The sequence below is a fragment of the Chiloscyllium plagiosum genome, unplaced genomic scaffold (genome assembly GCF_037043375.1).
Source record: "Chiloscyllium plagiosum isolate Xiang-an unplaced genomic scaffold, Cpla_swu_hap1 HiC_scaffold_1, whole genome shotgun sequence".
Taxonomy (NCBI): Eukaryota; Metazoa; Chordata; class Chondrichthyes; order Orectolobiformes; family Hemiscylliidae; genus Chiloscyllium; species Chiloscyllium plagiosum.
Window position 1 is genome coordinate 123,153,680 of NW_028270139.1, and position 15,059 is coordinate 123,168,738.

At 40.7% G+C, this 15,059-nt stretch overlaps 1 protein-coding gene across 6 annotated transcripts in view; it reads right to left on the reverse strand.

Moving 5' to 3' along the window:
- Positions 1 to 824: 824 nt before the first annotated feature.
- The window catches only part of malt1 (MALT paracaspase 1), a 140,062-nt gene continuing 125,827 nt past the window's right edge, over positions 825 to 15,059 (reverse strand). For all 6 annotated transcript variants that reach the window (XM_043679132.2, XM_087990363.1, XM_087990355.1 and 3 more), the window contains 4 exons: positions 13,621 to 13,770; positions 9,198 to 9,355; positions 5,930 to 6,055; positions 825 to 2,971 (listed from right to left, as the gene is read on the reverse strand). In XM_043679132.2, the coding sequence (XP_043535067.1) occupies positions 2,468 to 2,971; positions 5,930 to 6,055; positions 9,198 to 9,355; positions 13,621 to 13,770 (938 nt within the window). In that variant the 3' untranslated portion in view covers positions 825 to 2,467. The remainder of the gene's footprint in view (positions 2,972 to 5,929; positions 6,056 to 9,197; positions 9,356 to 13,620; positions 13,771 to 15,059) is intronic.

Below are 15,059 nucleotides of genomic sequence, written 5' to 3' on the forward strand. Positions count from 1 at the left end.
CTTTTTCCCAAATGTGCATATATCTTGTCCCTCAGTATCTTCTCCATGAGTATTTTAAGACCTCCAGCACCTGTTCTTCTGTAATGTGGAATTGTTTCAACACATCACTATTTATTTCTGAGTTCCCTAGCTTTGTTCTTTCTCCACAATAAATAGTGACGTGTAACATTTGTTTAGGATCTCACTCACCTACTGCGGTTCCACACATAGATGTCCTTGTTGATTTTTAAGGGGCCCCATTGTCTCCCTAGTTACTATTTTGTCCTTCATAATAACCATATTGGAGAGTGGAGCATAAAGGGAAAAAAAACTAAGGGAGCCTGTTAGAAAGGCACAAAGTGAATCATAGTAGACTTAAATATATATGCAGGCTGGAAAAGTAAGATGGGCGAAAGTAGCCTGGCTGCTGAGTTCATGGAATGTTTTCGGGATTGTTTCTTAGAACAGCATCTTCTGGAGCAGATTATACCAGACCTCACATGTATCAATGAAGTATGGGTGCCTTTGCTATAAGATTATAAGCCCTATGTCAGAAACCACAATATGATTTAATTCTACATTCAGATTGAGGGAGAGAGGAGTGAATTTGAGACTATTTTTAATAACTTATACAAGGGCAATAATGAGGCCATGAAAGCAAAGCAAGAAAAAGTGAGCTGGCAAATTATATTAAATGATGGTTCAACACAAAGTTTCAGGTTGGTGACTGTCCTGGTCACACTTGTATTGTTCTGCATACATGGAGAGATCTTAAATGGTTTAAAGAGAACAAACTTATAGTTTCACTCCACAGTTTACAATAAAACAATCACCCTTACAATGTGTCATCTGTGATATTCTTGTATTTGAAACTAAAATCTCACTTCATCTATGGCACTACTATGTGCACTACTTTCTGGAATGTCAATGCAGTGATTTCCATTTTCATTCTAACATAAATATTGGAATATATTTAATGGATTATGCTGCTGAAAAGACATTAATTATCTGCCCACAGACCTCTGAAGGTGGTAGACCGGGTCCATAGGGTAGTTGGTTCTTTTTGAAATTAGATTACCTACAGTATGGAAACAGACCCTTTGGCCCAAGATGCCCACACCGACCATCCGAAGGGTAACCCAACCAGACCCATCCCCCTATCCTGTATTTACCCCTGAATAATGCACCTAAGACTAGGGCAATTTAGTGTGGCCAATTCACCTAACCCATACATCTTTGGATTGTGGGAGGAAACCCACACAGACACGAGGAGAATGTGCAAACTCCATACAGAGAGTCACTCGAGGTAGGAATCAAACCCGGGTCCCTGGCACTATAATGCAGCAGTGCTAACCACTGTGCCACTCAATTGTTGATGCAGGAAATCTCACAACCTTTAAACGTACTTGAACGAACAATTGAAAGGTTTTAACATTTAAGACTATGGGACAAGTGCTGGAAAGTGAGACTCGGAGATAGAGAGTAGTTTTGGCAAAGTGCTTCTTCTTTACTGCATGATTCTATAAGTCTAATGTGAGTGACTGATGAATAAATCTATTGTGCCCTCATTGTAACTAAATCAAAATTAACTCCAGCATCTTTGGTCTAACCTTCCCTCTTTGGATTTTAAAACTATGTGACCTGTTCCCCAACTATATTACTTTCCTTCTACAGTCTGGAAATGTTTAAATTCAATTTTAGATTCTCCTTTATCGCCATTGCCTGATTTATGAATACTTTGACATTCATGCCTTCTGCATTATAGACCATGGTCCTTCTGCTAAAACTGCCAATAAATTATGAATGTGTGCAGGTAATGTATATCTGATGCAGCAGAGAAAACAACTAAAGGATGATACAGTCATTGACAACAGTAAGGGCGGCATGGTGGCACAGTGGTTATCACTCTTGCCTCACAGCGCCAAAGACCCGGGTTCATTTCCCGCCTCAGGCGACTGACTGTGTGGAGTTTGCACATTCTCCCCGTGTCTGCGTGGGTTTCCTCCGGTTTCCTCCCACAGTACAAAAATGTGCAGGTTAGGTGGATTGGCCATGCTAAATTGCCTGTAGTGTTAGGTGAAGGGGTAAAATGTAGGGGAATGGGTTTGGGTGGGTTGCACTTCGTAGGGTCGGTGTGGACTTGTTGGGCCGAAGGGCCTGTTTCCACACTGTAAGTAATCTAAGTAATGGTTAGTTCCCACCATAGTATTTAAATGTCATTCTTGCACACACAGCCGCATGGAAAGCATCCTGAGGAGGGGTGTAAAACAGTTGATAACCTTCAAGGTGGCCCAAGTCTATGTAATTGTTCACAAATGCCCAACTGTCCAGCATTACAATTGTGCAGATAATGGAAAATTCATTGGACAGCCTCATCATTGGTGCATCACTCAAATGGAGATAGTCTACATTTTGTTTCTTCCAGTGGGAGCCAGTATTGCTCCAGTGGACAATCCTCCTCAGTATATTCTGGACAATTGTTTGCACGTTAATGCTCAGTGAATTGAAGACAGGTATTGAAGTCAGACTGCAGATCATTGATATCATTCTCAACAGGAATATTGATCTCTCTTACGCTGCCACTACAGAAGTGTGGTCTTTGATTCCAATCCGACATACGTGTATACGTGTTGTATTTACAGCTGTCAGCAGGAATGGTGCAGCCTACTGCACCCATCATGGATGAATTTGGGTTGTAGACTCCGAGGTGAGAGTTAGCTTGATAATGTTGGTTGTGGTGGTGGTGGTAATGCTCAAATTCGGGACTGTAAGCCATGCTTCGCACTGGGCTGTGAGATGGGCTGTGCACTGGGCTGTGTAATGGGCTGTGAGGCATAGGACAGGTCACTAGGCAGCTGTTTCTCCTAATGGTGCGATGGATATCCAGCTTTGCAATGAGTGGCTTTCCTACATCTACCTCCTTGGCCTCTTCTACAGATTCATCAAGTCCTTGATATCGATAACGGAGGCAGGCTGTGAAGACCAGTCGTTCCTACAGCAGAAGAACATGAATTTACATTTGTTTTATCCCTATCACTTCTCTTCAAGAAGCTAAACATAGACAAATGATGAGTTAAAGCAGGAAATTGAATAGTATTCCAAAATTTATAACTCAAAATTTATAACTGAAACTTTCTAACTCAAAATTTATAACTAAAGACAAGCTTATAGTGTTGCATGCTTTCAACGTGGCACTTATGGTATGTTAATCTTGTATAATCGCATAGTAATTTAAAACGTTAAAAGATCCAAGGCTGACATTTATGTGCCAAAGACAGGCAAAAACCACCAGGGAATTCTTTTAAGCTTCTCCTTGTAAGCTTTCTTTGATCTTTGGGGAAACATTGGCTAAAATCCCATGTTTTTTTTTAAGCATGAACTTGCTAATGTTAAGACAGAAAAAGAATACAGACCTCCTGAAAAATGTTATTACATGAATAAAAATTTATATCATTTTATAAAATGGAATTGTTCAGGTGAAGCATTATGACCTGTGTCATGTATTTCAACTTGGAAAACACTCTTGTAGATTGTTGTGACATCTGAAGTGACAATTTTGCTAGCAGTAACACAAGTGTTTCAATTCTGATTATATATAAAATATACATATAAACTACACAGGAGGCAAAGGTCTTGTGATATTATTGTAAGACTGTTAATCCAGAGACCCAGGAAATGTTCTGATGGTCCAGTAACCATTCTTCAGAACTGAAAGTAGAGAGGTATACATCACTGGCGAGACCACACATCAGTTCCAAAGATGAGTCATGTAGGACTCAAAATGTTAACTCTGTTTCTTGCCCCTTGGATGCTTCAGACCTGTTGAGTTTCTCCAGCACTTGTGATTTTATTTCATATTGTCATCATCTGTAATATTTTGTTTTTAAATTGGCAAAACCATTTCTGGAAGACTGAATGTAAATGCATTGGGAGCAGTTCACAGAAATTACCAATCTAATACCTGGAATAGGTATGTTGTCTTATGAGGAAAGATTGACAGATTAAGTGCATATCTGCTGCTGTTTAGATGAGTAAGGGACAAATTTGATTGAAGTATGTAAAATCTTGAGTGATCTAGTCGGGGTGCATGTGGGAAGGAGGTTCCCTCTTGTGAAAGAATGTAGAAGTATTAGTAATTATTTAAAATTTAGGAGTTGTCCATTTAAGATGGAGGTCCTTACTGAGCATTGAGAGTCTTTGGAACTGTATTCTTGAAAAAAAAACGGTGAAAGCAAAGACATTAGAAACTTTCAAGGTACAGGTATATAGATTCCTCATAAGCAAGTGTGTGAATGGTTATTAAGAGGAGGTGGGAACATGAGTAATCAGATCAGCCTTGATATTACTGAACAGCAGAACAAACTCAAGGTTCTGAGTGGTTTACTCTTGCTCCTAATTCACATGGCTGAATGCAAATTTGTTGCTTCAGACATGCTTTCATCCATAGAAGCAATTGCTATCATTACAACCTCACCTCAGGAACTCACCTGATCTTCTTATTTGAAGCTGTAACAATGTTTGGCATTGTGTGTTTGTGGTGTAATGCAAACTGAGCATTGGTGAGCAGGTCATTTATGACTGCTGCCTGATAGCACTTTGTTGATGATTTACAGTGGACAGATAGATATCTAATCTAAGCAACAAGCATGAAGGGTAAATGTAACCTTTTCATCAGACTAGAAGGTTAATGGATTCTAATTACAAAAGCAACTTAGAAAAACACCAGGGGGAGAAAAAAGACTTGGCAAAAGAGTGATGTTCAGCTACATGGTGCAAGGTGTCTAAATCTGTAAAAGGAAAGATTAGCTTTTATTTCTGTTCATTCCTGATCAATGAAACTTTAACAAATACTGAATAATGCTGTTAGAGAATGAGTGGAACTTTGTTTTTGTAATTTTTCAGTTTCAGATGTCTCTTTGTGACCTTGTTTAAAGTATGTTTATATTGATGCAGCCAGGATCCTTTCATCATGGAGAGTACAACATTTGACATGAATGCGAAAACCAAACAGCTGCACAGTAAGGACATCTCTGTTACTTCCCTTGCCATTTCTGAATACAAACTAATTAATAATGCTCTGATATGTTTGAAGTACAGATTAGTTAGATCGTGCTGTCACAGCTGTCATTAGTAGAGATCCAGAACTCCCTCCTCTAAAGATTGAGGATATTGGTTAACTGACACTTCCAAGATTAGATGGAGAAAAGGTAGTTAAATGGATTTTAAATTAACGATAACCAATTGGCCTGGTTAAATGGTGGAATAATTTTGGCTGGAAGGGGGGGGGGGGGGGTACAGAACTGGAATTGCTTTGCAATCCTAATGCTTGTTAATCTACATTAGCTGCTGGTCTGGCAAAGCCTCAAATTTGATATTTTATCCTTGTGTTCTAATGTGGCCATGGTCTTACTTTTCCCCAGGTTAGCGTTGTAACCTCCACCTCTGCTGTAAACCTACGTGATCTTTGCATTCCTTCAATTCTAAGCATTCTACCATTGTCAGCCATGTCTTTGACAGCTTAAGTGCAAGTTCTGGAATTCCAAGTTCTGCTGCTTAAAACTGACCTGTTCTGTTCTGATGTTCATGTATGTGGCTTGGTGTCAAATTTTGCGTGATAACATTCTGTGAAGCATCCTTGGACGTTTTAAACTGAAGGTGCTGAATAAATATATGTTGCTGTTGAACTATATCTTTCTGATAGTCCTTATAGGGAATTATGTTTGAAAGCTAAATGGTGAAAATAAGGGTGCTGGTAGGAAAAGAATTATAACAACTAGGGACATAAGAAACAAAGTATACATGAATACCATTGCAGCACAAAGTGGGCTAGCAAACTGACTTTAAACAAAAACAGTACACTGTACCACATTAGTTTAAATAGCCTGGAATAAGAATAAGCTATCATCTGTTGAATAGTTCAATATCTGCATTTGGGACATGAAGACGTTACCTTCAGTTTCTGTAAAGCACTTAGTCTCGTGTAAAGGCACTGCTCTGGTAAATCCTTAGAGAGTAAGTAGCTTCCTGTTTCTTCAGGTGTTCCTTTGTTTGCCTTTTTAGGATCAATGTCTAGGTCCTATTCTCAGAATATAAAAGAAAATTAATAGAAACATATTTAAAATAAATACCAATATGATTGACATGATTACACTCAGTTTTAGATGCTGAAAGTTGGCTTTCAATTTCAAAAGTAAGTATAAAATGTTACAAAATATTACTTCATCTGTCTGATGTCTGAATATGGTCTAAAACACATTTGTCTATTATTATTAATAAATAAAGGACAGGATGCTACTCACTGCTAGTGTATTACAGATATCAACACTGAAAAACGGGAAGGAGGTAAGATCCTTTTTGGTAATGGTGACATTTCAGAGCAAAAGGCTTAATTTTCCCAACCATATTACCTTCTGAACTATTTTGTTGTTTATCACTTTACAAATGTTTCAAGATTTGATTGCCTTTTCCGTCTTTGCTTCCAGACTGTATTTCTTTTTATCTTGTAAAATGAATGCACATTCAAGTAGACATTCCATAGACACTACTTTCATTTCAAATTTTACTTCTTATACTTTGCTTATCTTTCCCACCCTGAACTTCAACTGTAAAAGGGGGTAGGTAGACTGATATCATACTGCATCCAATGTCCTTACCACTCTGTAGCCAGTTGGTGTTGGACATCTGAACAGAATCGGGCTCATTGCCAAATCTTGCTCATTAGGCATGCAATCTCTGTTCTACACTTAGCTCAGGGATCCATTTAAGATTGATAGCACATCATTTGGAAGGACTTTGAATGCAAGAGAACTAAGATTTCTCTTCTTTACATATTTAAATACCATCTAATCTATTTTAAGATACTGAAGATGCAAAAGCAAGCGCATGTGATCCTGTTTACAAAATATATTCTGCTGACTACATATCAAAGTCCTCTACTGTCACATTGTTGGTCCTGTAGTTCTGAAAGACCATTTAGCTGAATGCAGGTTCATAAGGGCACTGAATGTTCCCAGTCAATTACACCAATATACCCCCATCATAAAATCAGCAAATCTTCAGTAAAAAGCACATGCCACACTCAGATGGGGTAAGGTTCTGAGTCCAGATTATCAGCAGGGAGCCTCACCCACCTTGTACACATGCTGGGAAATTGAAGGCACGCAGTCCACAACTTGCCATAAAACTTCTTGTATAGTTTTGCCCATAATTTCTTCACAGACAACGGGAAACACAGTACTATACAATAAAAGCACCACTTGCTTACTTTCAAATCCAAACCAGGCACGAAAGGCTAAGATTCCAAAAGTCTTTGTGATTACCTTTTCTACTTGTCCCCAGTCTTTTAGGTATGTTTACATTTAAACCACCTAAATCAGTTTGTTCCTCCGTAGTTTTTACTTGTGAATGATTGAGAAAATATTAACTTTATTCACCAAGATCAGATGGGTAATTTCATAACATCCATATCAGCAACAAACCCCGGTACAGTGTGTGGGATACAAGCCCCAGAGCAACGGGTGGGGCCGCAGCCCCGGAGCAGGGAGTGGGGGCCGCAGCCCCGGAGCAGGGAGTGGGGGACGCAGCCCCGGAGCAGGGAGTGGGGGACGCAGCCCCGGAGCAGGGAGTGGGGGACGCAGCCCCGGAGCAGGGAGTGGGGGACGCAGCCCCGGAGCAGGGAGTGGGGGACGCAGCCCCGGAGCAGGGAGTGGGGGACGCAGCCCCGGAGCAGGGAGTGGGGGACGCAGCCCCGGAGCAGGGAGTGGGGGACGCAGCCCCGGAGCAGGGAGTGGGGGACGCAGCCCCGGAGCAGGGAGTGGGGGACGCAGCCCCGGAGCAGGGAGTGGGGGACGCAGCCCCGGAGCAGGGAGTGGGGGACGCAGCCCCGGAGCAGGGAGTGGGGGACACAGCCCCGGAGCAGGGAGTGGGGAAGTGGCTCCTGAGCAATGCGGAGGCAGCGAGTTCCGGGCGGAGACCAGTGCAAGGGGAGATAGTACTGGGACTTACCTTGGAGTAGCTGAGTGCTGGTACGGAGTGTTTTGGGGCTTGGAACAGAGCGGGGACGGCTTTTGGACTGGGATTTGGCACGGGCGGCCAGACCATGTGTGGAGTCCCTGCACTGAGCTGCTACAATGTAATGTCTATTTGAAATTTCCTATTTTATTGCAATTAACCCTTTGATGATGTCCTCCTAATAATATATTTTTCAACTCTGTAAAGTAAAGCAACTACTTTTATTTCTCTGTTGTGTCCAAGATATATATCTAGGTACTTGGAGCTATGATGTCGCCATAAGAGGTGGACTTTGTAAAGATTTTTCACGGTACTCCTACAATGGAGTAGGGATGACAATAGAAGAATATTCTGATATCACTTCACCTGTGATTGTCCCTTTTAACTTCTGTTTTCCATCTACACAACTTCCTGTGCCTTTGCCTACTTTAGTACAAAACCCTCAACTGTCCCTCTTCCATATCAGCACCTATCTTATGCTGTCCAATTTTCCTAATAATTTACTGCTAAAAGGTGGGATTTTAAATCTGGAGGGAGGGGGTGGTATGGCAATGAAGAAATTCACCTGTTGATATAAAAACAACTGATTGTATTCAGATAGCTTCTTCAATTTATTAAACCACTCCAAGGACCTTCACAGGAGCATTAACAAATAAATGTAATACTGAGGAACATAAGATGGTTTTAGGCCAGATGACCAAAAGCTTGACCAGAGACCATCTTTAAGAATGAAAGAAAGGTAGAGAGATGGAGTGAAGGAACAGCAATATTAATGGCCTCAGAAACTGTAGACAGTATTAAAATTGGGATACCCAAAAGGCCAGGAGTGGAGGAGTGCATGGATTTTGCAGATTGGAAGGGGGTCAGAGGGATAGGAAGTGGCAAAGGCATAGACAGATTTGAAAGAACTAGGGAACAAATTTCAAAAGAGGCATTGCTTCATGAAAAGCCAATGTAAAGCAATGAGCACATGGTGAACAAAGCCTGGTGCAAGTCTAGGATATGCAGAAAAATGGACCAAGGATATTCTGATGCTCAGACCTCAAAATATGCTCTTGTTCACTTCACTTCAGTTCAATTTTCAGAATGAAGAACTTGTTTCATTTACCTGTACAAGTCATTAGTGTAATACACTACCACTTAAATCATGCCAGTGTAACCAACTGTACAGCTGTGAATTTCTTTTGGAGAAAAAATTCAAATTTTACCTGTGGAAAATCTGTGACATATGCTTCGCACATTGTAATTCCTTTTGGTTTTTTCACAATACGCGTGTAAATTATCATGACATTTGAGAACTCAGCAGCAAAACCTAGTTGAATTTGGACACCGCAGTCAAACTCAAGCCACATACTTTCAGGTAGCTCTGAAAACACAAATATCAGATGGCAGTTATAGATTGGTAGACATATGTGTACGTTTCAACAGAATAATGCAAAAATAATATTAGATTGTACAAGCACAAACACGAAAAAAAAAGCAACTCATGATGCCAACCATATCTAAACAGCAGTGCTACCTTGAATGCTCTTTGCTGACTCATTATGTCTTCAGAGAGACAAATGAAGAAGCGACATAATAAAGCTAGATCAGGAAGTATTAGGTGAAATTCCTCTCCAAGCTTAAGGAAGCATGTTGTGTCCCATGCCAAGTTACATTTAATACATTCTAACAACTCTGTAACCGTCAGAAGTTTGAGCAGTTTGTTGCCAAGGGTTGTGACTTTTTGCAAAATTGAAATAGTGCCTGATGACCAATCTACATTTTATACAAGGTGTTTACATCCTGGATTTCCCACCTGCAGCAACATTTTTCGAAAGGTACTTTTCCAAAGGTTGGATTCCACACTCATTCATTGTGGATTTGAATGCCAAGAGGGTCATAAAATTTAGGTGATCTGTCTGCCGCCTTCCTGTCTGCCCCTTCCATAACTTTGGAAACAGTAGAGATGGCATCATCAATACTTCAATACAAGAACCTAAGTTAGTATAAGTGTAACATTACCTACAAAGACTTTGCTTTATACTTAACATGGCATTTTATCTACTTTCCATCCAAACATCACATATAATGGAAATTCAACAAACTATGATGCTTGAATCTCTCTTTTACTGTCAACTTAATAGGCATTCTTGTATGATAAAGTAAGCCTTGGAGTTTGTTCACTCCAAGTGAGTACAGAAATGTCAGGTGCTGCACTTTGGTAGGGCAAATCAGGGTAGGACTTATACACTTAGTCGTAAGGTCCTGGGGAGCATTGCCAAACATTGAGACCTTGGAGTGAAAATTCACAGTTCCGTGAAAGTGGAGTTGCAGGGAGACAGGATAGTGAAGATGACATATGCCTTTATAGCTCAGTGCATTGAGTTTAGGAGTCGGGGGATCATGTTGCAACTGTACAGGACACTGGTTTGGCCACTTTTGGAATACTGCCTTCAATTCTGGTCTCTCTTATACAGGAAAGATGCTGTTAAACTTGAAAAGGTTCAGAAAAGATTTACAAGGACATTGCCAAAGTTGGAGGATTTGAGCTACAGGGAGAGACTGAATAGTCTGGGATTATATTCCCTGAAGTGTCGGAGGCTGAAGTTTATAGAAGTTTATAAAATCATGAGGGGCATGGATATGGTGAATAATCAATGCCTTTTCGCCAGGGTAGGGGAGTCTAAAACTAGAGGGCATAGGTTTAAGGTGAGAGGGGAAAGATTAAAGAGGGTCATATAGCACAGAAACAGATCCTTCGGTCCAACCAGTCTATGCTGAACTTAATCTCAAACTAAACTAGTCCCAACTGCCTGCTGCTGACCTATATCCTTCCAAATCTTTCCTATTCCTATATCTATCCAAATGTCTTTTCAACATTGCAATTGTATCCACATCCACCACTTCCTCAGGACGTTCATTCCACACGTGAACCACCCTCATGAAATTTGCTTCATGTCTTTTTTAATCTCTCTCCTCTCTCACCTTAAAATGTCTCCCTAAACCCCATCCTTGAGAAAATACAATTACCATTAACTTTATCTATACCTCTCATTATTTTATAAACTACTTTCAGGTCATCTCTCCTACGCTCCAGTGAAAATGCCCTAGCCTAGCCAGCCTTTCTTTAGAACTCAAACCTTCCATACGAGGTAACATGCTGGCAAATCTCTCCTGAACCCTCTCCAGCTTAATATCATTCTTTCTACAAGTGGGTGACCCGAATTGGACACAATTATCCAGAAGAGGCCTCAGCAATGTCCTGCAAAACCTCAATGTGACTTCCCAACTCCTACACTCAAAGGACTGAGCAATCATACCAAATACCTTTTTAACCACCTTGTCTATATGTAATGCAAACTTCAAAGAATGATGTACCTGCACTCCTAGGTCCCTCTATTCTACAACATTACCCAGGGCGCTACCATTAATTGTATAAGCCCCACCATTGTTTATTGTACCCAAATGTAATACTTTGAATTTATCCAGAATGAACGTCTCCTGCCATTTTTCAGCCCATTGATCCATTTGATCAAAATCCCACTATAATCTTAAAAACCTTCACTCTCTACTATGCCACCACCTTTGGTGTCATCTGCAAACTTACTAACCATGCCTTCTATGTTCTCATCCAAATCATTTATATAAATGACAAACAAAAGAGGACCCAGAACTGACCCTGTGGAACACCGCTGGTCATAGGCCTCCAGTCTGCTACTCTCTGACTCTTGCCATTATGCCAAATATGTATCCAATTGGTAACTTAAGAGGCAACATTTTCATGCAGAGGGTGGTACGTGTATGAAATGAACTGCCAGAGGAAGTGGTGGAGGCTGGTACAATTACAGCATTTGAAAGGCATCTTGATGGGTAAATGAATAAGAAGGGTTTAGAGGGATATGGGCCAAATACTGGCAAGTGGGACTAGATTAATTTAATATACGTGTTAGCAGGGACAAGCTGTTTCTGTGCTATACTACTCAATGACTAAGTCCAACTTAAATGCCACTGATTGCATTTGGGCTTATTCACTTGTCTAAATCAGTCTACAATTAAAGTTTATGACAAGAACAGAATTATCTTCATCTACCAATCTTCACAGAATTCAATTAGATTAGCGAGACAGCACCAAAATTAACAAATGTCATGCTGAGAATCCCTAATAACTGCTGAGCTTTCCAAGTGATCTAAATTGTTACCTTCTACAAGCCATTTTTCCAGCCAGCATTAAACTCACATAATTAGAAGGATTGGATTTCTGACTCTTCTCAAATAAGACAACGTAAGCCACACTTTAGCCTACAGCAATCAATGCAGAACTTAATTAGCTATTAAATGTCTAAGTCAGTAACTGAAATACATTTCCTTTGACACACTATGAAAAATGGAATTAGGTGCTGCAGTATTATTAACTTTGAAGTAATTAATCTTAGCTGAAGTTTCTGTAGTTTTATTTTTGTAGCAATTTTAGCAATACACTATTCAGGCAATAAACTTGTTTGTATTTTCCTTTGCACCTTCCACTCACATATAAACAAAGAAACAAATTCATGAAGGAACAATGGGGCAAGTGAGATTATGATCCTGAAGCATAACAATATATATAGAAGTAACTTAAACAGAACATTTATCATCTCTCATTTCTCTTCAAAATGTTGAGCCAGTGGGCGGGGGGGGGGGGGGAACGCATTGAGGTGCCTCCTTGAACTGCCACAGTCCTTGGTATCTAGTCCTGCCCACAATGCAGTTAGCCATAAGGTTTCACTCCCTCTTTTTGACTCCATGTCAGTGTGTACCAGAGTGGCTTGCTAGGCCATCCAGAGTGCAGTCAATAGTCAACCACATGATTGTAGGTCTTGAGTCACAAAGGCCAGACCAAGTAAGGACAGCAGCTATTTGTTCAGAAGGTGAATCAGATGGGAATTACAACAATAGACAATGGCTTGCCATCACCATTAGATTAGTTTTAATTCTAGATTCACTAACTGAATTTAAATGCCACCAACTCCTATAAGACAGTGGCAGCATTAGGCTGGGGTTCTGGATTTCTCGTGGCATTATTACTACGTGACTGCCTCATTATTAGATTGAAAAGCATCATTGGAGGAATAGACAACATTCCCACCAGTTACCTTAAACCCAACTCATTTGGGAGAAAACAATACCACCTCTCGTACTGCGACTTTTACACTGAGGAAAATCTACTAAATTGACTTTTAAAAAGTAAACAATATCAGGCCTATTACTGAACTCTCTTTGCATACTCCTTCACTCAAGCTTTTTACTTTGAGATATCGGGGTAGACTCTACATTCCCAGTACAGTGTTTGTGCAGCAGGTGTCTACGTGGGAAGTCCATGTGCATAAATCAGTTTGCCTTTGTCAGATTCGCCATCCTCAGGCGTTTGTACAAGGCACAGCGTGTAAATATCCGTCACACAAAGCTCCGAGCTAGGAGAACTGATTTACAAAATCTAAACCACTCCCTAACCTGCCCAATCAATTATGCAGATTGCTAGCATTCCTCCATTGGCTTAGCTTTGATGTTTATTGCATACTTGAAATACCTCCACAATAACTAGAGCTGTCACAAACTGGGCTACAATCCAATCTTCCAATGAGCTATTGCCAGAGATGAGAAATATGTTACCATGGGCCTTTGCCCACTGCAGGTTGCGTGCCAGTGATTCAGCGGAGCAGCCTGATGAATGGATTGGATCGGTCAGGGCTCTCTTCTCACAGAGACTGCTGCGAATTTCCAGAGCTTGCTTTCCCTTAGTGAGGTCACATTTTCCCATGTCTGCAATTTAAAACATCAGGGCTGCATTAAGATGAGAAAGTAAGTCAACATATGTGAAAATAATTGCAATTAAAACCTGGCAATAAGCAGCAAAACTGGCAGCATCTGAAAATTGATGTTAACACCTTTCATTTGTACTGGAAAGAGGAAAAAGATGAGTCCAATAACTTCGAAATAATCAGCAATCTTCAAAAGCTCCACTTCACAATTTTAAACTTATTATTTTCACTCAACTAGATTTACTGTCACTTTTAAAAAGCTGGTGCTAGTAATGTTAATTTCTGGTTTGTATTGTAAACTCTTCACCTGATACTTCAAGTCTAATATTGACAATTAGTGCAAGCTTACTCTGTTGAAATGACTACATGTCTGATATCCCATAACACAGTCCCTTTACCAGGATCTCATTAAGGCAAAACTGATTGCAATCACCCTTTTCTCGTTCTATCCAAAGACAATTTCCTCACTCACTTCCAGTAATGACCAGAATCTGAAATGGGGTACAAGGTGAAGAAATCTCAAGGTGGAGTTTTTCTCCACATTCACTTGATCCAGCTCCATGGTCTAGTGCTCATTTAATACGCTCCTGTCAGTACAAAGGTGCAGATGATACTACACGTGTAGTATCTCCCTCCCACCCCCCTCTCCTCTAACCAGAAGAAAAAGACTCTGTAAGGTAAGGCTTTTTATTTTTCTCTTTCTTTTCTTTCATATATTTAAGCGCATTGTTTGGTTTTAGTTAGTTGATACAAAGCTAAGGCTTACAATGGCAGGGGACCTCAGACCCATGGCATGTGACTCTTGCTTGATGTGGGAGCTCAGGAACGTGGCTGACATTCCTGACACTTACACTTGCAAGAAGTGTGTCCAGCTGCAGCTCTTGATTGATCGCATGATGGCTCTGGAGCTGTGGATGGACTCACTGTGGAGCATCCGCGATGCTGAGGAGGTTGTGGATAACACGTTTAGTGAACTGGTCACACCGCAGGTTAGAATTGCTGAGGGAGACAGTGAATGGGTGACCAAAAGGCAGAAAAAGAGTAGGAAGGCAGTGCAGCTGTCCCCTGTGGTCATCTCCCTCCAAAACAGGTATACCTGTTTTGGATACTGTTGGGGGAGATGGCTCACCAGGAGAGGGCAGCGGTTGTCAAGATCATGGCACCGTGGTGGGCACTGCTGTTCAGAAGGGCGGGAAAAAGACTCGTAGGGCTATAGTCATAGGGGATTCTATTGTGAGGGGAGTGTATAGGCGGTTCTGTGGCCGAAAATGTGACTCTTGGATGGTATGT